This window comes from Thamnophis elegans, chromosome 4 (assembly GCF_009769535.1).
Source record: "Thamnophis elegans isolate rThaEle1 chromosome 4, rThaEle1.pri, whole genome shotgun sequence".
In the NCBI taxonomy this organism is placed as follows: domain Eukaryota; kingdom Metazoa; phylum Chordata; class Lepidosauria; order Squamata; family Colubridae; genus Thamnophis; species Thamnophis elegans.
This window is the reverse complement of record NC_045544.1, coordinates 60691110-60716073: the sequence shown is the minus strand read 5'-3', so window position 1 is coordinate 60716073 and position 24964 is coordinate 60691110. Positions and strand designations below refer to the sequence as shown.

Genomic DNA, 24964 nt, shown 5'->3' with positions numbered 1-24964 from the left:
ATTCTTCCTTAGTCACCCTGCCCAAGCAATTAACTGCTGGGAACATTAGTCACCAAATACACAGGAAGCTCCATTCAACAAATGTATTTGGTTGCCTTGCTTATCTTTCACTAATTAAACATTCCCCAAAAAGGGAAACACTACAGACAATTGATTAGACAATGGCACTCAGGAAGAACTCTATATACAGGAAAGCAACCTCCATTTCTCATGCAGATAATCCTGTCCAGTCACAGGTTGAATTGGGCAGAAAATATGGATCAGTTACAGTTGTGTCATTATTAGAAATTAGATTAGAGTAAGAATTGTAAAATTAGAATTGAAAGATTAAATTTGGAAGAACAGTGACTGAGTAAAGCCATCAAATTTGTAAAGCATATACCGTTGTCAAGTATTTTCAAGGAAAACACATTTTTCTAAATACAATCCTCAAAGTGCAAATTTAACTCCCTGTACAATTATCATAGAGGAAGCTAATTATTTCTTGAATATTAACACTGTATGCCACTTTTCAAAGAATTTGTTGCAATATTTCATTTGCACAACAGCTCAGCAGTCTGAACAAGACCCATCAACAAACTTCATAAATAAGCAGAGCCTCAAACTCAAACCTTCCTTTTAAATCACCATTGGCTTTAACCCCAAAGTTGACACACAAGTATCAGAATGTATGGATTCAAGATTAATTTTGAAAAGAACAATACTGAAAATGCAGCTATGTTCCAATGAAAACTGTCACAACGTAGAATCTATGTAGTAGATCTAAAATCCTAATAATTTTTTAAAAAAACATTTGCACAACAAATATATAATCTTTTTAGAATAACAAGGAGAACATAAAATCAAACTAATTTTTCAAATACAGTGTAAAAATAAAAATCGAATGTACGCAATTTTAAAAATGTTTAAAAATGTACACAAGGCTGTTTAGCAGGTCACATGTGACCTGTGGACTATATGCTTTGCAGTACTGATCGTCATAAAGAGGTGCATTTAACCTCTTAATAAAACTTCAGAAAAAAGCAGAGATGTCTAAAGTAAGAAAACCATTACTGACATGATTCTTGCTAACTTCCCCAACAGTAGTATCGAGATCCACGCCACAAATTTCAGTATGCTGGTCAGTACACATTATGAGAGGTATTCTGACAAGTACTTAGGTCTAAGGATTTTGAATTTTTTAAGTGAGCACCAATACTCTGAAGTAGATTGATATAAAGAGATATTCCCTATAACAGATTCTTGAGAAGTGAAGTAATATTATCTCCATTTCCATCAGCCTTATGTAGAATGTGCATAGTAATCTAGAATAGCCTAAGACATTACAGCATGGGCATTGTGGTCAGGCTATATTTATTTAAGAAAAGGCATAACAGACGAATAACCAGAATTGAAGAAAGTCAATTGCTGTGGATATCTAGGCTTCAGAAATAAAACTAAACCAAGGAGTACCAACAAACTACAATCCTGTTCCTTGAAGTACATTTTCATTCAAAACCTTCAATTCTACTAACTCCCAAATCTGGAATCACTCACTTTATCACTTCATTTTATGAAATTTCAATTTCTGCTTACCAATCACCATCTAGACTTCTGATCCCCTTACCACTTTACTTGATTAAATAAATTAATGTTGCAAAATTAATGAATTCCCTTGGAGAAAATTATTCAGGAAGAAATTCTGTTAAAATAAAAAAATCCTCTTTAAATCAGGTCTAAATTTTCTTCATGTCCAAAAGTATGATCAACTAGAGATGAAACATAATCTACAACAAATATTGAACTCCTAAATTTTAAAATATGCTGGGAACTAATGTTAAAGAACTGCGACCAATTGACAAAAGTAGTTTTTAAAATTGCTAAGTGTGATGATGACACAGAATGACTATATCTTTACAGAAAGTTATAGAATATGATTTTCTCTGGAAAAAAATAATGTAGAATCCCTTAAAAATGTATAAACTACTTTCTATTTGAACACAGCATAAGCAATTATTTGTTTGAACTTCCAAAACAATATGTATTGATAATTATCATGTATTGATACTTATTATTCCCTCTAATTGTAAACTCACATGATTTGGTGATATCAAATATGGAATCAAAATTAAACTAGAGAAACAAGAGGGCAGAACAAACATACTTGGACAAACACCAAAGAAAACAGAATCGTAAAATATTTTATATCCAAATGGACACTATATCATGTCAAAGAAGTTTAACAGATTGTGTATAGTTTCCAGAACTGCACAATGTTTAGTTATACTTGAAAAAAAGAGAGAAAGAAAATAACAACTGAGAGGTGAAGAATGAAGTCAACTGTTTACATAATTTATAATAAACTGGTTTTTGGCAGAATTCTAAACATAATTCTGCAAGTAGGTAAAGATACATTCAACATTTTGCTGTAGGTTTCATTTGTTATACAAAAGGCTCCTTGACCAGGGAATTAGATACAATAGTTCACTTTTTTCATGTTACTATAATCAGTACTTGGGCTCAAATGCTAAGCCATACTTTCCTTTTAGCTCAGTGCAATTTATGAATCCGAGTGAAAAATCCAATGCAGCTGGCAAACTAGTGGTCTACAACTTGTGCTAAATATTATATCTTGTTCAACAAGCTATGTCTATTACAGATGCTAATATCAATTTATCCTACAGTATGCCTATCAAGGATAATATTTCCTGAATCAAACTAAAAAGTTTATACCTCAACATTTACAAAGAAAAATTGGTAGAATCAATACAAATTAAGATCTGAGTGAAAAATAGATTTCTAAATTTAACTTGATTGCTGCAGTTTAAGAATCATAGCCTTAAGTGTGGTAATATTTTGAACTACTAACATGACAGTCATTTTCTCTATGATTGTCCATGTAGTCAAGAACATTTAGATAGAGGCACTCAAATAAAACCCTGTTTTCCCTCCAAGTAAAAATGGCAAAAAAAGAAAAAAAATAATTGTAACATGTACATAAAGCAATATTTTGTATATATATTAAAATATTAACATCAATAAAAGGATACAGAGTGTAAAACTCAAATTATGGATCAATAATAAACAATGATCTGTATTAAAAATATTGGCAAATTTATCTACAATTAGAACTCAAAAATACTTTTTGCACACTTCATCTTTATATCCTTACTCAAACCAACTTAAAATTAACTCTGATGACACACATTAATTAAAAGTTTAACACAGCTACCCTGTTTCCCTGAAAATAAGACCTCCCCGGATAATAAACGCAATCGGGTTTTTGAGAGCATGCGCTAAAATAAGCCCTCCCCCAAAAAAATATTGCAACACAGCAGCAACCATGAGGTAACAACACTTGGCGCCTCCGGCACCTCAAAAATAATAAGACCTTCCCAAAAATAAGGCCAATCGCTTATTTTGTGGTCAAAAGAAAATAAGATCATCTGATTTTCGGGGAAACACAGTAATTGTTCAGCCTCTAGATTTGAACAATTACATCAGCACAATTATACTTTAAGCTTAATATATCTACAGCTGAGTTCAGTTTAGTTACAAATGACTATGTGTACTATGTCAAAGCGAACATTTTCCATTTAAGACCAAAAATGGAACTAAATTAGTTTATTTCTGGATAGGATTGAGACAGTATAGCTGTCTAAAAGTCACACAGCTAATTTTCATGATTAAGGGAAGATTGGAATTTAGGGTATCTTTGGCCACTAAATCACATTGGCTTTCAATTTTTACTAAAATTGCATCTTTACATGCAGTTTCAATTGTACTCATTGACTGAAATCAAGCAAGACTATTCAGAACTGATTTTAGAGTTGTATCATTCTCCTGTGTGCTGCTTGGAGAGTCCAACCATGGTTAACTTTAGTCTATCTGCCCAAGGACTGAGTTCAATTTCTTTGGCCATGCCTCCTGCTCCTTACTGAAGCCAGTTTTTCAACTAAGTCTGGCCCGATAAGGATGCAATTTGGGGAGCTCCAACACTCCTTGGACTTGGAATCTCCAACCTTATATTAGATACTGTATTTTATTTTTTAAGAGTGTAAATTTCCTGTTTGTACTTAGTTTAGTTCCTTTTCGTCTTAGTGAAGCACTTGGAACAGGCTGTCAGGGGTAAGCTGTCTTCTGCAACACACACGGCTAAGGTGAGGCCATTGATTGTGTGTCTGTCCTGCGGCTGCTGGCTGACACAGGGAGCAAGGATTTTCTCCCTACTCCATTCTGTCGGACATAATTAGGAACCGCCTGACAGGAGATCCTTCCATTGGCTCTGTCGGCGGCTGATAGTTCTTTTCTTCCCCTGATGTGCACGGCAGACATTTTAAAGCCTCCGCTTCCTGCGCTTTTGGGCCGTTTGGATCACCGCTGCCTGGCTCCTATGCAAATCTCCACTAGATGGTGTGCTGGCCTTGTCTGGGTTGCCGGTAAGGTCTCTAGCCCCAGGAATACTCCTGCAAGGCGGCCTCAGAATTTTTAGCCACTATAGGTCCTACTCTGCCTTTTTTTATTGTACTAATCCGCCCGGCGCTGCGGAACCTAGCATTCATCAGAATTTAATTTAATTAAGTGGTATAACAAAGACATATTTATATCTTTCTAATAATTTTATTATAGTTAGTAACAACTATTAAGATACAATATATAATTTTAGAAAAATCCTTCTAATATGAGTTTGTATGAAAAACATTTTCCAACTTTATATGGGTCTCTAAGGAACTTTTCTTTCTATATTCCTTCTATATTAAGCAAACAGAATTTGTGTTTGTATTTTTGTATTTGTATTTTTACATTAGTTTTCTTCCTCTGCATGTTTCTTTCTTTATGATACCTATAAAATTTATATAACCAAACATCCTGCTCATGCACATACTAGGAATGAAATATCCCCAGCTCCAAAATGGTCTTTTATGGAACATAAATGATATAAAAAGCTATTATATAGTAAATAAACTACAGCCAATACACTGACTTCTTTGATACATTTTTCTGATAGATATCTATGTTCAGTAGAACAATTTTATAACAAGAAAAATGTTGCATCGATGAATTATTAAATCAAATTTCAAAATTATGGCTAGTAAATAGTACTATATAACCTAGCGAGATCTGATGCACCTTCTTTCTACCCACTTGGATAGAATAGATAGATTGCAGTGTTACTACTACAGAGTGTACAAGCGTCATGCCATGCCTAACCATTTTTTTTCTTAATAGCCCTCCTTATTACAAACTGTTTCCGAAAATTCCACAACTTAACTGAGTTTTATAATTTTAGAAGACACTTACTAAATAGATGGCATGCTATATAAGTGAATTGCCTCATACTGCTCTCCAGGCAATAGTAAAAATTATCTGAAATATTCCTATTTCTCCTATAAACCTATTTATATGTCTTCTAAGTATACATTAGTTATATATTGCTTTTTTCAAATCAGAGAGTTGCTTTTGAAAAAGCAATTAATATCCTACATTCAATCTTATTTATATATTACAGTGCATCATATACCAACAATGCTTTAGATGGAAAATACTTTACTTGAACATATTTCCTTCCTATATACAATGTAATATGGAAGATAATATAACCTTAAGGAATATATCAAACATCAATATGTCAATAATATTACTTACTGCAGGTACCAGTAATTTTTTTACTTCCTCCACAGCCCTCTTCAATTTGATTTCTGCTCTATTTTGAGCATCTTCCACAGTAATTAATACATGCAAATCTTCATTCAGATGTTCCCAATTGGGCTTGCCTCTGTTTTGTTCTTCCTAGAAAAATGAAAGATCACATTTAATTAGTTAACCTTAATTGCAACAAGTCAGATTACCAGACAATATTAGAATCAGATATGAGTGTGTGTGCTTGTATGCTTCACTGTGCATTTTGTATTTTTGAAAACCCTAACAATTATCATCAAATGTCCAAAAAGTACTTTTTTATTGCTAACAGGGAGAATTCAACATAAAAACTTTCTAGAGATTTAACTGAGTAAGAAAGACAAAAGAATAATTTGAGATCTAAGGATTTTCTCACTTTGTACTGCTATCATGACACAACTCAATTGAAAATAAGATACTATTATACATTCTCAGACTTCATTTGGGGGTCAAGAAAAAAGTGATAATCACCTTAGGCCTTTTTTTTTTTTGCAAACCTCAGCATCTTCCCAATGCACTAATACATCCTGCTTATTTCAATAGCCCATTCTTGCTATACTCAACTGAGTTCATTATTACTATATTTTCTTTTAATAGACACTAATATAATAGTGTGCCACTTTATCACACAAGCATGCCCACATATAGAAAAACATTAGCCTGCCTTATATGATTACTATAAAGATTATCTGATGGAGCTTTGAAGGGGCACATGAGGCTGGAGAGGAGACTGCTTGTTAGATCTTCACAAAGTAAGTGACCCGGCATGGCAGGTTGGGGAAGGAAAAGCAATTTTGAGAGCATGGTGGATTTCAGTGGGACGGGAACCTCTTAGATGGTCTTAGACAGGTGGCCTGTTCCATCAGTACCCCCCCCCCCCAATGGCCTTCCCCACCCTGAAATATCTCATGTTCATTTAACGAACCTCACATTTGATTAGTGAATGTGTGGACAAAAAGAGGCAGTGATCTCGTTGACGGTACAAGATTCACTCCCACTAATCCTCGGTTACGAACAGAATGGGCAAACTCCATTATACTCATAACTCAAGGACTACCTGTGCAGTGAAACCTTGTAAGTTAACTGCATAATTACTGAGCTGTTCTTCAATTAACTTAGAAGATTTCCTTATATACATATGTAAACTATTCTTTTTACTACTTTCCCATGTACTTTAGACAAAATATCAAGAACTCAAATGTAATTGCTTTATATACTGGAGTCACACAAATCAAATAAAAATCTAAGCAAACTCAAATGTGTATTAATATCCTTCACCAATAGAAGCATTTGAACAGAATACTCCGGAGGATTAGGAAGGTGAATATGGACCAGTTTTCCATATCAAGCAAAGAAGGTAATTAATTGCTATTCTGACATAGTCCTTTATCACCAAAATGCACATCACTGCTAAGTTTTTCTCAGCATCATTTTCTTTGCTACATCAAAACAAAGCTGATGTTTCAGGACCCCATTCACTCATTTAATACAGAAGCATATTTTTAGACACTATTATTACACATGCAGAAAAAAATCTAATTCTAAAATATAGAAAGGCGAACATACAAATGTGTTATTTTCTCCATAAAAGATTGCTTTTCATTTTCCAGCTCCAAGCAGCTATAGTTTACTTAATTTTGAATGCACAGTAATTAGGCATGCAAATAATCTAGAAGCGCTTTGAAATTTTAGACTGTGTGCAATCAATCCTATTCTTTTTCTTCTGCATACAGAGACCTCTCATTAGAAGATAAATGTCCCCCATAAATCTGCCAGATGTCTTATTTTAAATATCATACTATTAAGAAAATACACAATATTCACAAGATAGTATGAACTGGATCTAAATTTAGTTGTATACAAGGAGGCTGGATTGAAGAACACCACTGAACACCAAGTATCTGAAATGGCAAATATAAAATTTAAAATATAGCAAGATACTTCATAGAGAGGGGTATTTGACAGAAAATGGAGGTAAAATAGTGGCACAGTGGTTAGTATGTAATATTGCCTAACTGCCCACAGCCACAATTTGTCCTGACAGGCTCAAGCCTGTGAATCAAGCTTCCATCCTTCTGAGGTTAGTAAAGTGAGAGTCCAGATTGTAGGGGTAATATGCTGACATTATAAATCACTGAGTGTGCTGTACAGCACTATGGAGTTGTATGCAAGTGCCACTGCCATTGCTATTTACTAAACTGATATTAACTTACACTGTCATAATTTTAGATGAAATTTCTATAAAATGATATAGTGTTGGTATATGATACCAACAAAATTATCAAAATTATTTATAAAAGTATTTCAAACCAGTGCTGGACATGTGCAAACACAAGGAGATGTTTTATATTCATAGTGGACTTCTGAGAAAGGTAAGAAATTCTGGGTACCAATTCATATAATGTTGCAAATGATTTTAAGGATTAATACTGCTAGAAAATCAACTTTTTTATTGTGACTTATAGTACATTAATTCTGCAGATTGTAACTGCAACAAGATTATTGTATGTACAATAATGAAAGAATAATGAAATTCCCATAGTAGAGGAATAGATTGTGATTATATCAAAATTTGCAGAACTGGAGAAACTGATCTGATTGGTCAGAGAACAAACAACAAAAACTTTTTTTTGAATGACTAGAATTTTATATTGATTTTTTTTGCTGAAAGAAGAAATAAAACGAATTAATGATTTATAGATCTGAAGAGTAAGAAGCCCTAAATGAAAGGGCGAAGGTCCTTGTAAAGTATTTAGGAGGGAACACCCAGAGTAGCTTTTGGTAAGATGGATGGCTATACAAATTTGAAGGGTGTCTTTTTTTTTCAAATTCTTTAAATTAAATGCACTGTAATTACCATTTAAGACATACTGTACACTAACAGCATCTGGTAAGAAAAATGGATTGTGTTTTCAAAAAGAACCTCATAACTGACTTTATTACAATTAAATTATAGATCTAAAATTTTAACACATTTACTATTATTTATTATTCTAGTAAGTAAATTTTTCACAAATTGAGTAAAAGGCAGCATTACAGAACAAGAGAAAACAATTTAAATTTTATGTTTAAGTTTACATAGCATCTCTTTTTATACAACGAGTAACAGGACTATATTTCTAGAGAATGCTATCAAATTTCCATATATCCACTCGCTCAGTGAACCTTAATATTCTAGGCTATAATGAAAGACATGCTTTAATGTCACTCAAGGTCTTAAGACATAAAGAACCCAGAGAGAAGCTACTATTCCTATAGTGTAACAGTTCTAGTCCACATATCATATATACATACCAAGAGAATGTAACTATATCTTGATGCTGATCAGAAAATAAGTCTCCCAAAGTGAAAAGGAATTGCTCATGACTTCGTCAACTTGTAATGGCAGCAATACACTTGTGCCATTTTCCAGGATGTCTTCCTGCTTCCCAGTTTTGATATTCCCTAGTAGTTGATACTGCCACCATTCAAGCAAGCTAAGTTCAGTATGTTAGATGTATGTCTCTAACAGATTTAGATTTAGATTTTAGATTTTATTAACATTTGTAGGCCACCCTTTTCCCTGAGGGGACTCAGGGCGGCTCACATAAAATCAGGGAGGGGAAGTACAAACAGTAACATAGACACATATAATAAAAGTAATAAGCAACATACATTCATCATTCGGGAGGGGCGGCTATCCTTGTCCCCAGGCCTGACGGGCTAGCCAGTTCTTGAGGGCTGTGCGGAAGGCCTGGACGGTGGTGAGGGTACGAATCTCCACGGGGAGTTCGTTCCAAAGGGTCGGGGCAACTACTGAGAAGGCCCTCCTCCTTGTAGTTGCCAGCCGGCACTGGCTGGCTGATGGAATACGGAGGAGGCCCAATCTGTGTGATCTAATTGGTCGCAGGGAGGTGATTGGCAGGAGGCGGTCTCTCAAGTATCCAGATCCACTACCATGCAGGGCTTTATGAGTGACTAATAGCACCTTGAAGCGCATCCGGAGATCGACAGGTAGCCAGCGCAGCTCGCGGAGGATAGGTGTTATGTGGGTGAACCGCGGTGCACCCACAATCACTCGCGCTGCCGCGTTCTGTACCAACTGAAGTCGCCGGATGCTCTTCAAGGGCAGCCCCATGTAGAGCACATTGCAGTATTCCAGCCTAGAGGTCACAAGGGCCCGAGTGACTGTTGTGAGTGCCTCCCGATTCAGGTAGGGTCGCAACTGGCGCACCAGGCGAACCTGGGCGAATGCCCCCCTAGTCACAGCCGTCAGTGATGGGTTCCGGATCCCGGCGCCCTTCACACAAACGCGCGCACTGCACGCATGCATCATACCTCCGGGACGCTCCAGCTGCTTGGCAGAGCGGCACGCAAGCGCTTTACGTGCCATGTGTGTGCAAGGAAGCGCCGAGGGCCTTAAAGGACAGGTAAGGAGTTCGGGTGGACCCTCCGGAGCACCGTACCGGAACGCAGTGCTCCGGGCAGGCTCCAGTACGCCCATACCGGGATGTACCGTCTGCAACCCACCACTGGTCTCTAAGCTTAGATGTTGTTTGCTGATGCTACCAGCTAGTGGTGGGTTTTCATTTTTTTACTACAGGTTCACTTGAGTGTGTGCGACGCTTCTGCACATGCACAGAAGCATCCGGGCAGGTGGGTGGAGCCTCCTGCCGTTGCCACTACCAGTTTGCCCAATCCGGGCCGAACTAGGAGTAACCCGCCTCTATCACCAGATAAAATTATGCTCTTGGGGCACTGAAGAAATGATAGAGAAAATACGAAGTTTATTGGAAAACATTAATTGAAAGAAGTAAAGGAGCCGAGATGGCGCAGTGGTTAAATGCAGCACTGCAGGCTACTGCAGGCTACTGCTAGATCAGCAGTTCAGCGGTTCAAATCTCACCGGCTCAGGGTTGACTCAGCCTTCCATCCTTCCGAGGTGGGTAAAATGAGGACCCAGATTGTTGGGGGCAATATGCTGACTCTCTGTAAACCGCTTAGAGAGGGCTGAAAGCCCTATGAAGCGGTATATAAGTCTACTGCTATTGCTATTGCTATTGCTAAAGAGGAGGAGGAGGATCTGAGCTCATATTTAGGCTACAGTATAATCCATCTTCACTTTAGTATCTAAAAATATAGTCAAAATAAAAATTAGCTATCTTCTAAATCTTATATATTAGCCTTACTTTTTATATTTCACATAGTAATCAGTACTCTGTAAATGTAAATTTTTATTTTGAATACTTTTGTATATTTATATATATATTCTTATAAAGTGAAAACTAAATACTATTGCCTTAAAGTTCTGATATAAAAATTAAATTAATAATCTTGAGATTAAAAAACTATGTTTCATATCAAACTCTCAAAATATAACAACTCTTTTATATAAAGAACCAACCAGAATATTTCATCTGTTTTTCAGTGAAGGGTTATAACCGTGAATGAGTGATGGTATTAAGTAGAGAAAAAGTGAGCTCTATTTCTAAATAAGATATTGTCTTTAGGATTTTTGCAATGAACATCTCAATCATAAATGTATAATGGAGGGGCCAAGATTACAGACCATGATTGTTAACAGCTATTTCTTAGTCCAGTCAGTTTTTATATTAGGGCTTACTGAAATATATAATTTCTTGAAGCTTTTTGCATAATCCAAATATACTATGAAGTTGTAACAGGCAGATTTTTCTTTTTTTAAAAAAAAGAGTTGCTACTCTATTCTTGAAAATAAAATTGCATTAATTCTTTTTTAATATTAAATTTAATTCCTTCCACATTTGGAGGGGTACAGATATATGTTACAGAATCCCAGTAAACATTCCACCAACACACACACATCCCCTATAAGTAAGCAAAGCCTCAAGACTTCCTTCAAGACACATAACATATATATGTACAAACCATTTGGATAAAGCAAAGAACTTTTTTCCAAAGTACTACACAATTTAGTAACATTGTAAACTGGAGTATTTTATTAGTTTAATCAGTTAATTATATTGGAAATTCTGCTATCTGTAAAAAAGTTTTCCTGACAATCAATTGCTATTTTTAATGAACTTACCTTCTTCTTGTCTCTCATAGACCCTTTGCCTCGGACCATAATCTTACATCCTGTTTCAGCTTCAAGTTGTTTAGCTGTTAGCCCTCTAGGCCCAAGAATTCTTCCAACAAAATTGAACTGAAATTTTAAAGAAGAAAAACAATTGCTTAGAACACAATGAAAATAATTAACACCCAGTATTCTGTAAAACTTTGCTGTGAAGGAGGACACACACCTACACAAGGAACTATATTACAACACTTTGCCCTAGCACATACCTATCATTCTGAATTATTCCTTCAAAACTATGAAAAAAACTTTGTTAAAGTTAAAAAATACATTAGAAAATAGAAAAAAGCTAGTGTGGATATAGTAAATTACAACAGATGCTTAGATTATAATATATCAGTTACCATAATTATTAAACAATTGAACATGTTAAAGGAATTGTAAATACAACCATTTCAGTGAGTGCAGTTATCCAGTACTTACAAGCTAGGACAGTGGTGGTAAACCTTTTGCTTATGGCGTGCCCCAATTGTGCGTGCGCACGTGCCCACTCCAATTCAATCCTCCCTGACAAATGGAGACACTATTTATCCTGTACAGACAACTAAGTCTATACTTCAAATTAAACCCAATTGGGGGGGGGGGGGGGAATGAGGCAGAGAAAGGAAAGCATCTATATTTATATATCACTTTAAAAAATACATTTCACTATTTTAGCTATCAAAAGTTTTACAGTTCTATATTTAAGCATATACAGTAGATAAAAGACCTAAAGGATCCTTAAGGAACAAATTGGTGATTACCCGGTGACTTGAGTATTATTTAAAGATAGACCATTATCTCCAATAAATGATACAAGGATAGGTTTCTGGAGGTGACAAACTTGCAAGTTTCTTTGGGAATATTGGCCGAAGACTTCTGCAGAAACAATAGCCTTAAAGGAACAGATTTCATATGACCAAGGACTAATGCTCAAAAAGACCCAGGTGATTTGGAGACAATAAAGTTGGCAAGAAAAATTCAGATTAGTCATGAAAGAGTTTTTACATACAGTCCTCACTTATCAACTATGTTGATATGCAGGCCCTGATCCAACGTCCCAAAGAACATGGGGTCACCTTGTTGCCCATCGTGGCTGGTTAAAAGGAGACAAATAAAGATTATGTGCACCTCAGAGAAGAGGTCCTCTTCTGGACCTCAGAGAAGAGGTCCTCCTGATGTAAATGCGGAGAGCCCTCTGCAAATCCAGTGTGTGCCACTTTCGCTCCAGATGATGGACTGTTCAGGCCAGAAGTTTGGCAGCACCAGCTCCCGGGCTCCTGGGAGTAACCATGTGTTTCTCTTCGGAACAAAGGATGGGTCCAGCCGCAACACCACCCTGTCCATGTGAAACACACAGAGGTCTTGTCTAACTGACAAGTCTGCCAGTTCCGATACCCACCTGGCCGATGTGATGGCCACCAGAAATGCTACCTTAAAGGTAAGGTATCGTAGGCACAGGGACGTGCAGTCAGGGGAGGCGGGGCCTCACCATGAGGAAAAGAAAATAATTTTTAAATTAATTAAAAAGGCCAAGATAGTTGCTGTCACAGTGACTGAGTCTGCTTAGTGCTAACTGTAGGTGGAGGTGAGAGAACTATGTGCCTCCTTTGCATAAGGAATTTTTCACCTTTTAAGAGTTAAGCAAGGGTTAAAAGGCGAAAAATTATGTATGCAAAGGAGGCACGTGATTCTCCCACCTCCTGATCTGGGAGCAGCAAATCATGCCTTGCAGGTTTGAAGTTGAGTGACTGTGGAAAAAGAAATTGTGTGTTGGTCAAGAGGAGCCACGAGGAAGGCACGCTTACGTTGGGCGGGTTATTTCGGAGGGCGTGGAAGGAGCACCTCAATGGCAGCAACCTCCATATGGAGTGCCCAAGTGAGCCTGCTGGCTCTCCCCAAATTTGGTCCTCCGGCTGAGGATCTCATAGGAGCAGTCTTCCCCACAGCAGCCGGACATGCTCGGTGAGGTATCGTCTATTTCAAATCTAAAGGGTCAGGACAATTGCTTTTAAAAAAAAATAGCAGGCCCACATACACAGACTTTCCAGCTGGTGTTTTCTCAATAAAATTGATCGTATTTGGTGAAACAGTTTGGTATTTGTCGAGATAATTTTAACAGGGTGAACGTTCTAATCTAAGCAAGGAGGCGATGTGCTAAAAAGGCGTGTTTTGTTTAATTTAAAAAAAACACCACCCAATTATCCAGCGATCCAGGACTTTAAAGTCCTGCTGCCGGGGCCCTGCCGCCACTTTAAAGCCTTGCCACCCGGGCTTTAAAGTGGCGGCAGGGCCCTGGTGGTGTCCGGGGCTTCAGTGGGGCTTTCGCGCTTGCATCACCGGCCATGAAGCTCACTGCACGTCACTGCATAGGCAGGTAGTCTTCAAAGGTTCAAAGGGGCCCCAGTGAGGGAGTTCAGTACCTTGGTCAAGTCCCAGGTGGGATATTTGTGAACAATCGAGGGCTTTAGGTTGGTAGCACCCCTTAAAAACTATCAGATCTAAGGATGCTGGGCCAGAGATTCCAGTGATCCACATGTCAGAACTGAAGATAGGGTTGCTACCTGCCTCCTGAGAGCATTAGAGGACAGTCCCCTATCAAGTCCTTCCTGTAGGAAATCCAGGACTCAAGGAACGGAAGCCTCTGTGGGGACAAGATCCTTAAGTGAGCACCAACAGCAAAAGGCTCTCCAGGTGGCATCGTACAGGCGGTTGGTTGAAGACTGTCTTTATGCCTGGATCGTCCTGATGACCATGGTGGACAGATTGTCCTCACTCAAGACACTTCACTCAATCACCAGGCCGGCAACTTGAGTCACTGAGGGTCCGGGTGAACCAGAGACCCCTGACTGAGCAAAATCTTGGTTGGAGTGATCCTCCAGAGTGGAATCACAGAAAGGTTCCCCTTTCTGCGAACCAAGGCCTTTTGGGCCAGTGGGGCGCCAGGAGTAAGAGCTCCTCCTCCTTCTCCAGCATCTTCCTGATGACCTCTGGATGTCTGGAAGAGGAGGGAAGGCACATAACAGTCCTGGAGGCCACGGCCAGCAGGGCATGCACTCCCTCTGCCCCTGGAGCTACATATCTGGTGTAGAACCTGGGTAGTTGGCTGTTGTCTGGGGTTGCAAAGAGATCGACTACTGGAGATCCAAACCATTCTGTCAGTTCCTGGAACAGGTTCAGGTGCAGGCACCACTCTGCATGATCAACTGAAGCGCGGCTGAGCCAGTCTGCCTGTACTTTTGCCACCCCCAAAATATGCTCCACCCTTATGGACTGAAGATGTGTCTCCACCCAAAGACCCAGTTGTTTGTCCTCTTGCATGAGGGACCTGGAGTGTGTCCCCCTTGGTGATAGATATGGGCCTTTGCGGCCATGTTGTCTGTGAGGACCAGAATGTGCTTTTTCAATACTGGAAGTGAATGAGGGCTAGATGGATTGCCCGAAGTTCCAGCCAATTTATGTTGTGGCTCAGATTTGGCTGGGACACGGACCTTGAATCATCATCAATTGTAAGTATTTTCCCCAACCAAAGAGGCTGGCATCTGTTGCCAACATCAAACGGTCCGGCTCCCTGAACTGACAACCCTTGGAGATGGCCAGGAACAACCACCACCCCAGAGACCCGATTATCTCAGGTGGTACATACACTCTGACCAACGAGCAGCTCCCGCTGGCCCTCTGATATGGTAGGAGAAACCACTGGAAGCATCTGCTGTGAAGTTAAGCCCGCAGGCGATGAAAACCTGACATCTTTTTTCTGGCAGGTCTCGATCCCGAGGACCCTGCCACATTATATCCGTGAGGGGAAAACATCTGAGGGGTTTCTGACACCCTGGCTGATTGATCCTGAATGGCGTCCGCCATTTTGAATATGCCATATGGCAAGCACTGTAGCCCTGCAATCTGCATGCCCAGATCAGCAAGGCTGAAGGTTCCAGAAGGGGCCCCATACCACGCTAATGGTTCCCAGGGCAAACGTCATTGTCAGCTGCTCAAAATGCTGCCGGGGGCTTACCTCGTTACGGCTCTCAAAATGGCATCCAATCCTCTTTCCAGGTCTGGAAAGACCTGGGGCTATTGCCATGGAGTAAACACTCATGAGCGTTGACCTGGCCTGGGATGCAGCGATAGCCACTGCTTCCTGCAGTCCGAGGATCAGCATTCTGGAGCTTCGTTCATGGGCGCTTGCCCTGTATTGGCCTGGAATGCAAGGCTGAATTGCCACCTCGTGGCCCTCAGCAAGAGTGGGCCAAAGCCCTTGCCACTGGAAAGGGAGGTTGCTGTACCTGGATCAGTTGGGAGCCAGCCTCCAAAGTAAACCTTCTCTTTCCCTTTATGCTGTTGTTAAAGGTGAGAAGTATTCAGGAATGGAAGAGAGAATAAACACATGGCTTGTCATAAGATAGACTGAGTCTACAAGCTGGGAGGAGGTAGCAGAGGAGACATGTCATCACTACTTGCAGACTCAGCCCGCTTAGATGACAGACGGAGTTAACCCATTCCTGGATGCTATCTCCACCACTAAGGAGACATTATCATTCTACTCTGAGGTAAAAAATAAGAGAGCAACATGCTTGTTTCAGTTTTTAATGTCTTCTGTAGTTGGAAAACTCAACACATTTCATTTTCTATCATATTAAATGTAGAATTTAGGACCATTTTAAACTTTATTGCATCCGGAGATAGCTGGGAACCACCTTCCTCTAAATCTCAATAAGATCAAGTAGTTATAGGTTTTAGGGTGTCCTGTATCTAGTAATTTGCTATCTTTAACTCTGGATTAGTCAGAGCTGGTTCATAATCTGAGAATTCTATCAAACTTGTAGTTCCTGCTTGAAGAGCAAGAGGCAGCTGTGGCAAGGATTTACTTTGCAGAAACTAGTGTATCAATTGATCCCTTTCCCAGATTGGTGCCATTCCTAGTGGAGAGAGAGGCACTGCTCATAATTACTCATGAGTTAAACTACTGCAGTGTGAACTTCATGGGGCTAACATTGAAAAATGTTCAGAAGCTACAGCTAATGCAGAATTCAGAGGCATGGGCAGCAGTAAGGTACATTGAGGTTTGCCCAAGTAGCACCACTATTGTGTAAATTACTCTGGTTCTCAATAGATTTCCAAGTGATGGTTTGCTTACAGCTTTTAGAACCTTACATGGCACGACCTAGGTTATGTGCTTATCCCTAATGGGTTCTGCTTATTTTACTAGAGGAAGCAGTGTGGAGTGCTCTGGGCCACTTGGTAAAAAGTGTCACCTGGTGAGGACTCAGAAGGATACTTTCTCTGTCACAGTGCCTACCATATGGAACAACTTTCTAGAGATACACATGTGTTTAATTCTGTTGGCCTTCAGAAAAGCAGCACTGAGACCAGAATTTTAAGGGATTTTGCATGAAATGGATGATTGATGAGTTTAATTGTTAACACTGTTGTTTTAGATAACCTTTTTGTTTTTAGTGCACTGTGCTTTTATTCTGTTGCCCATTCCCTGTTCGTTCTGGTAGATGGGAAACTATACCTTTGCTAATAAATGAATACAAAATAAAAGGCTATTTGTGGAAAATTGGGAATATTCCCTATTGAGTGAATTTGTCTTTTCTCCAGATTTATCATTATGTAAGAAATGTTTGTTATACTACTGATCACATTTTATTTAAAAACAAAGTTCTTTAAAACCTTACTTTTTACATTATAACCTTACATAATTCAACTCTGAAAGTAGAAACCAGGGAGTTTAAACATAGAATTCATCTTCCTACTGACCCAAACATCCTACCAGAGCTTGTTATATCAGCTCAAACAAAAGGTTGGAAAAAATTGTATTAAGAAACTTGGAACTCTATAAGGATAGATTTCTGAAAATAGACTAGGACCGGGACCAAAACTGTAAATGTGGTGTGACAGCTTTTTTTTAGAGACCTAAAATCAGTGCCTTTAAGTCTCTGAAGTCTTAAATTACCAATATTCTTGTTAAAGTTCTTGAAATCAGACTGAAAAATTTGACCACCTCCAATCTGGGACATGAAAATGATAATGGATCACTACATGTAGCCTATGACTTCTCCGCTCTTGTATAGGGATATAACGTTTCCATAGCATAGAATACATATTAGTCACTGAGTCAATGGTGGTATGCCTAAGATACTATAATTAATGACATAAATATCTACTAGACTCATACATGAATGCAAATGTCCATTTGATTTATTCTTATCCCCAATTTTAAAACTACTGAAAGTTCCTTTCAGGAACAATCTCATAACTGACTGAACTTACTTCAAGATAATGCTATTCTTTGTTTCTTGTATGAAAGCTGAAAGAAACCTATATTTATAAATTGAATCTCTCAATATCAAGTAGGTTACAGAGAATACATGATTATGTTTGTAGAACACAGGGAAATATATTTATTATATACAGTAGTACATCTTTACATTGTTCCAGAAAGAATATAAAACTCACTTCATCTTTTTTTTTAAGTCTGACCTTCTCTGTCAGTTAAGAGGAGTGATAAATCCACCAGCTGTTTCCTTCTTCATATGTGGGCTACAATACATTTGCTTCCTTTTTAAGGCCAGTGTATTTGAACAACAACAGCAGGGCATAAGCCAGCTGCTAGAATGTGACAGACATATATTTAACTCTGATCTCATTTATTGCCCTTCTTTTCTGATAACTATCCTTTTTTCTGATGTCTACTGACATTCTTTACTTAGCTGACACTGCCATTTTACTAAGAGGACAATATGCAGCCATAAAGCATAAGCTTGGGAGACATATATTCCAGTCAAATACATTTATTGGTGATTTATTTCTAAGTAGCTAGTTTTTTTTAAAATCTTGTAAATTAGGTTATCTTTATCTCACTGAATTCAGAAAGATTTGCATTAATAGATCTTATATTCAGCTATTAGTGTGTTTTAAGTCCAAAACCAAGCATGTTCATGGTATTAACCAATCAGGTAACTTTTACACATTTTATTGCCACCTACAACTTATAACATTCTCAAGAAAGAACTCTGTGTTTGCACCTATGTATTGAAAAAAAACAAAGAATGGAAAAGAAGACATTTCTATAGTCTCAGAAAACATGAGAAATGCTGTAAATTCTCCTTGCAATATCTCTGGCTAAATGTCGGCAGAATTCATGAAGCATGTCCCTGTAAGTATCTGGCAATGAATTTAATATAGAAACATCTAAACAAATATAGATTAGAATGAAAAGAGTACATAGCAACTCTATCATATAATTTGGAGATGAGACTGAATATTGACATGCACTGCAATGAGATAAGGAGTATTTGAAAATTACCCTAGTGAATCAAATCTGAAACTCAAAAAGTTTTTGAAGGCAATAATCTATCTCCATTGGATCATTGAATAAGTTCCACTCACCATTACTGAGTCACATAGAATAAATGTAGATAAATATTGCCCTTGACTAAGCTGAAAATTTTCAAGGGAAATTTTGAACAGGGATAAAATAAAACAATTTACTTATTTGAATACATAGAGATAAGTATTAGATACATTAGACCTCTGTAAAAGAGTATCTATGTATCTATCTATGTGTCTGTCTATCCCCTTGAAATGTTTCTGAAATGGGAGTAAACCAATCCTCCACCCTTCCTCTCCCTCCCTCCTCAAATTATTACCAATAATTTTAATGGAAAACAAAAGGTACCATCTAACCCATAAATAATGAAATAATGCATATCTCTGTATTTAGAAATAAAAAGCAAAGAATAATGTCTTTTTAATGTCTACTAAAATCAAGTCATGTGATTCAAACTGTCAATGTGATACATGATTTTTACCACGACAAAAGCATGCCGACAAAACCGCGTCGCTAAAACCGCAACGTCATCAATGCGCCGAAAACAGCGCATCGACAACAGCGTGTCGACAGAAGGGCGATTTAAGTTAAGGTAAGCGCATCGACAGAAGGATGATTTAAGGGCGATTTAAGTTAAGGTAAGGGTTAGGGTTAGGTTTAGGGTTACGTTTAGGGTTAGGTTTAGGGTTAGGATTAGCGTTACGTTTAGGGTTGGGGTTAGTGTTAAGTTTAGGGTTAGGTTTAGGTTCACAGTGCACTTCTGTCGCCGCGCTGTTGTCGGCGCGATTCAGCGCTCATTCATCGGCGTGGTTTAGAACTTGCGGTTTTGTCACTGCGTTTTAGTCAGGCGCGGTTTTGTTGGATGCCCTTTTGTCGGTGAACCACTAGTGCTTGCTAGTGAATTAAGGCTTATGAAATATCAAAGAGAAACACTATAGAAACTACGGTAAGTAACTTACAAAGAGATTCAACTGTAAGCCCCAAAGGAACCTCAGATTGAGATAGTAAGGATTCAAACTTCACTCATGCACCACTAAGTTGAATTTGTCATGGAAGTCTATTAAGGCAACATCAAGCGAACCACAAATAGAATCAACTGGAGATTAAAATAGGTAAGCATGTGTTTTTCTTTTTTAAAAATGCCTCTTTAAATATTAGTCTTTCTTAGCAGATTTTATTTTATTTATAAATCTGAAACGCTATGTCATTTTATTACAATATATATGCAACAAAACTTGGAACTTGGAGAATGGAATATTTTGTTAAGTTTCTGGAGTAATAAATAATTTATAACATACAATAATAACATCCTGATGGTCTAAAAAAATATTCCAAGATATAGTAGACAAAGTAGTGGCCATGGCAACAAAATGCCGTGGTAAAATTTGAGAGTCAAGTTGTAAGACAAAGGTCTGTTTTAGAAAGTTTAGGAACCTCAAGGTGGGGCAATATTTGTATTTGGCAAAAACATAAATGCTTCTTGGAATGTTACTATTTTTGTGGATTGTTGGTCACAAACAAAGCTGGTGTTAAACACAATGCAAGAGTCAACTACTGATATATTTATCTGCTGGTGTTAAATATAGTGAAAAATAATCTTTTAATCCTTAAAGATATAATCTATTTTTTCCTAAATGTTTAGAAAAAAAACATGCTAGATCTGTACACTAAAACAAAAACATACTGAATCCTTAGCAATACAACTGCACTATTCACACATAATTATGTGTAAAATAAAGATAAGAAAGTTTTCCAAATGTGCAAACACATACAAACAATCCACACCTGTCACAAAGTATAACTGAGAATGCTTAATCTATGGAGCTTCTATAAAAGGATTTTATCTAACAATTTTTTTTCCAGATTATCCAGAGGTTTTATTTCAATTGCTGATACTTTTTAAACTCAAAGTAGTGAAGACCATAAGATTTTTTAAGTTATCATTTGACACATTTCTTAACTTGAAAATAATATTTTAAACAATTTACAATTAAAATAAAAACATTAATTTAAAATAATTAACTTTTCACTCTATTAAAAATAAAATTTTCTGCAACTGTTCTGTTTCAAATTAATTAATTAATCTAGAAAAATATGCATGCTCCATAAAACTAGAATATGAACAATTTGGTTATTTCCATTAAAAGTCCTTCAAAAGAATTGCTGGAGTGTTGACTGTAGCTCTAACTTACGGTATTGCTAGAAAAAATATTTCTACACTTAAATACATATGCAACTCACAGCATGGTAAAAAAGCTACAAAAACCTGTTTTTTATATATTCTGCTGCAATATTTAAAATTATAGTGTATAACAGATTAGCATGACCAATCTCAAAGTTGATAGTTCACATAGCTAAGCATTTCCACCAAAGAATTCATTTGCTGATCGTACTATTAACTGAGAAAACACATAAGCAGGACTTTTATCATGCTTGATCAGCTCTCTTTTAATAATAAGTCAATCTAATGTTGAATGGATCCCCAGAGAATACCTTAAGTCAGCTTTGTCCAAGGCTTCCAGTGTTTTATCCCCTACTTTGTGACAACTGTCAGAGATACACTACTCGCCTATGGAAGAGACACTGTCACCTGCTCCAAGGCAAAATGCCATTAGCAACACTATAATTTCCCTTATGAACTATGGTATGTAAAACAAAATTAAAGTGAAATAACAAAAATAAAAATATTCAATATACTCTCTGAAGCAGTGACGTGCGGTGAGCTTTATGACTGGTGAGGCAAGCGGGCAAAAGCCACCATATGTCTACCGCCCTATGTCTGCCAGCACCGGGGCTTCGGCGGGGCTTTCGGAAAGCCCTGCTGAAGCCCTGGCGCGGCTTTCCAAAAGCCCCACTGAAGCCCCGCCGCTGTGTCCGCCATACATGCAGGATGCATCCTGCTCTATGGCAGACACAGCGGCAGGGCTTTAAAGCCCCGGCACTGTGTTTGCCATACAGGCGGGATGCGTCCCGCTCTATAGCGGACACAGTGCTGGGGCTTCAGCAGGGCTTTCCGAAAGGGCAGCACTCCGAACGCGGCATAAGCCGTGGCCAGGGCAGAGGGGAAAGCAGCAGCAGTGGAGGAAGCGGCAGCAGCGGCCGATGAAGTTCCTGTGATGCAAAGTGCCCCGCCGCCGCCGATGCCATGGACGGGCGGCGGCATCGTGAATGTCGGCCTCGGCGGTGGCTGGGCACTTTGCATCGCGGGAGCCGCCAAGTGCCTTTGCTGCAGACCCGCAGCCCAGCACCATACCTGGGTCTGCAGCAAAGGGAGGGAGGGAAGGATGGAGGCATAGAGAAATAGAGAGATATTCACTTGGACAAATGATTTTTGTAAACCATTTCAACTATACAATCACAACAATGCAAAACTTACATATAATTTTGAAGCAAGTATTATGCTATGAAATTCCCAAGTGGCTTCCATATGCAGATTGCTTTAATTTCCCATGTCGGGGATGATAATAACAATAATGTCTTAATGCAAACTTAATCATTCTTAAGGGAGAGTTTTTGAAATAAGAGACCTCTAAGTCTTCTGATGGTTCTGCTCTTGGTGGCTCCCGCGATGCAAAGTGGAGAGTTGAACTTGCTCACACAGGCGCGTTTTACAAGCAAGGCTCCTGCTGCTAGATTGCGCAGTCGCTCAAGTGCAAGGCATGATTCGCTGCTCCCAGATCAGGAGGCGGGAGAATCACGTGCCTCCTTTGCATATGAAATTTTTCGCTTTTTAACCCTTGCTTAACTCTTAAAAGGCGAAAAATTCCTTATGCACAAGAGACCCATAGTTCTCTCGCCTCCTCCTATAGTTAACACTAAGCAGACTCCAAGTCACTTGGAATCTGGCAGAAAACTACCTTGGCTTTAATTATTAAAAAAAAATTCTTTAAAATGCTTTCCTTTTCCTCATAACTGGTGAGGCCATGCCTCCCCTGCCTCTAGTGACTGCACGTCCCTGCTCTGAAGAAAAGTCACCCTAATTAATAGTTTCAACTAGTTTAGTTTAGTTAACAAAAAGCCAGAATTTCACTCTCTCACAACTTTCTAGAATGTGTCACTATCTTGAGATCGCAGACCACATATACAGCATTATTTTAAACGTATTTTGCAGAATGTACTTCCATAAGATTTTCAAGTGCACAACCAGCAGTATAATTTGAGTGTTGTTTTATTAGAATGAAGATAGAGTAAAGCAGTTTTTAAAAAAACCAAAAGTTCAATCAAATGATTAATGAGAATATATAGTACCTACCCCCCAAAACAATACTTCCTTCTCCCATGACAGGAAGTAGGGAGAGTATATTAGAAAAATTATTATGCAACTACTCTCCTATTCCAGACAACTCACAGACAATGTGGGTATCAGTAAGCCTGGATCAACTTCTAAATATTTCTATATACTGTTACTGTATGTGTTCCTTAAAAAAATCTGCCTACATTAATATTTGACATGTTAATCAAAGCATCATCTGGACACTCAATCAAATTGAAACATAGTAACAATATATTATAATTCTATAACTGAATCATATTAAACAAGGAATATAATTAAATGTGAGTCATTTTCTAATTAAACGATAGCATTATTGAATACCATAGTTTATCTGTCTATCATCTATCTATCTATCTATCATCTATCTATCTATCTATCTATCTATCTATCTATCTATCTATCTATCTATCATCATCAAGAATGCTGTACAATACCCTTTTTTAAAGATATCAAACTTTGAAGTTTGTATATGTTCACTATATTATATCAATACAATTGAAGCACAGCTCTTGCAGTACTATATCATTAGTGGAAAAGGGGCAGTGAATAATTATCTGTTGCAATAAAGAAAAATGGGTCAACCTATTTTGCAAAGCACCAGAAGGCAAAACAAGAAGCAACGGTTAGAAACCAATCACAGAATTAGCAACTTAGAACTGAGGACAGTGAGAAAAATCAAACCATGGAACACTTTGCCTTCAGAAGTTGTGGGTGCTCCATCACTGGGTGCTTTTAAAAAGGGATTGGATAGCCATTTGTATGAAATGGTGTGGGGTTAGATTACACCACCAAGGTCCCTTCCAACCCTGTTATTCTGTTATCAAATGCCATTTACCTATCAGGCTAGGCTATGTTTGTCCTTACCCTATGGTGAAAGAAAAGTTCATGAATCTTTTAGAATTATGTATCCCAAATCCTGCAATAATGCAATAAGGTCTTTAATGCATTAAGAGCTTCATTTAAGTCCAAGATAAGGATATTCTAATTGAACCATGCCAAAATAGTCTATTTTGGAATTTTTACTTGAATATACTTCAGAAACATTCACTGTCATTTTTGGAAAAGTATTGAAGACTATAATAATTAGCTCTCTTGAGAGAGTAAGTTGGGACAGATGTTCCAATGAGATGACAATATGATGTCAGTTTGAGAAGGCGCAAAATATACATATGTGTTGATGTGACTAACAGAGCTACTTTTCATGACTCTAGAACTGACTGCTTGATCACAAGAGCTCTTAGAATAATTCAGAAAAAGTGTTGTTTGCTCTGGAAAATTGTTGTTTATGGAACTAGAAAAAGCTACTAAACCATTGTGAAAGAATCTTATCATGCCTCAGTCAGGCAGACAGTGTACAACTGGAGAAAATGTAACACCACTGTTATTTATCATGAAAAACCACACCAAGAATAAGGCATAAAATATTTTGTAAAGGACCTGTAGGCTACAGTTGCATTTTCTGCTGTGTTGTATTTTAGGTGAACATATGGTAACAAAAACAAACGAGTCTTATCATAACAAAAATGAGCAAGAATGATGTATGCACCAGTACACTATTTATACAGTATTTAGAGCAGAACAGCTAAATAGAAGAAACTGTATTTTAATTGGTGTTTCAACTTCA

At 37.9% G+C, this 24964-nt stretch overlaps 1 protein-coding gene across 5 annotated transcripts in view; it reads right to left on the bottom strand.

Annotated features, from left to right (window-relative positions):
* QKI (QKI, KH domain containing RNA binding) overlaps nucleotides 1-24964 on the bottom strand; it is a 105316-nt gene that overhangs the window by 40791 nt on the left and 39561 nt on the right. For all 5 annotated transcript variants that reach the window (XM_032216256.1, XM_032216253.1, XM_032216254.1 and 2 more), the window contains exons 3-4: nucleotides 11705-11821; nucleotides 5626-5769 (exon numbers count right to left, since the gene is read on the bottom strand). In XM_032216256.1, coding sequence (XP_032072147.1) covers nucleotides 5626-5769; nucleotides 11705-11821 — 261 coding nt within the window. The remainder of the gene's footprint in view (nucleotides 1-5625; nucleotides 5770-11704; nucleotides 11822-24964) is intronic.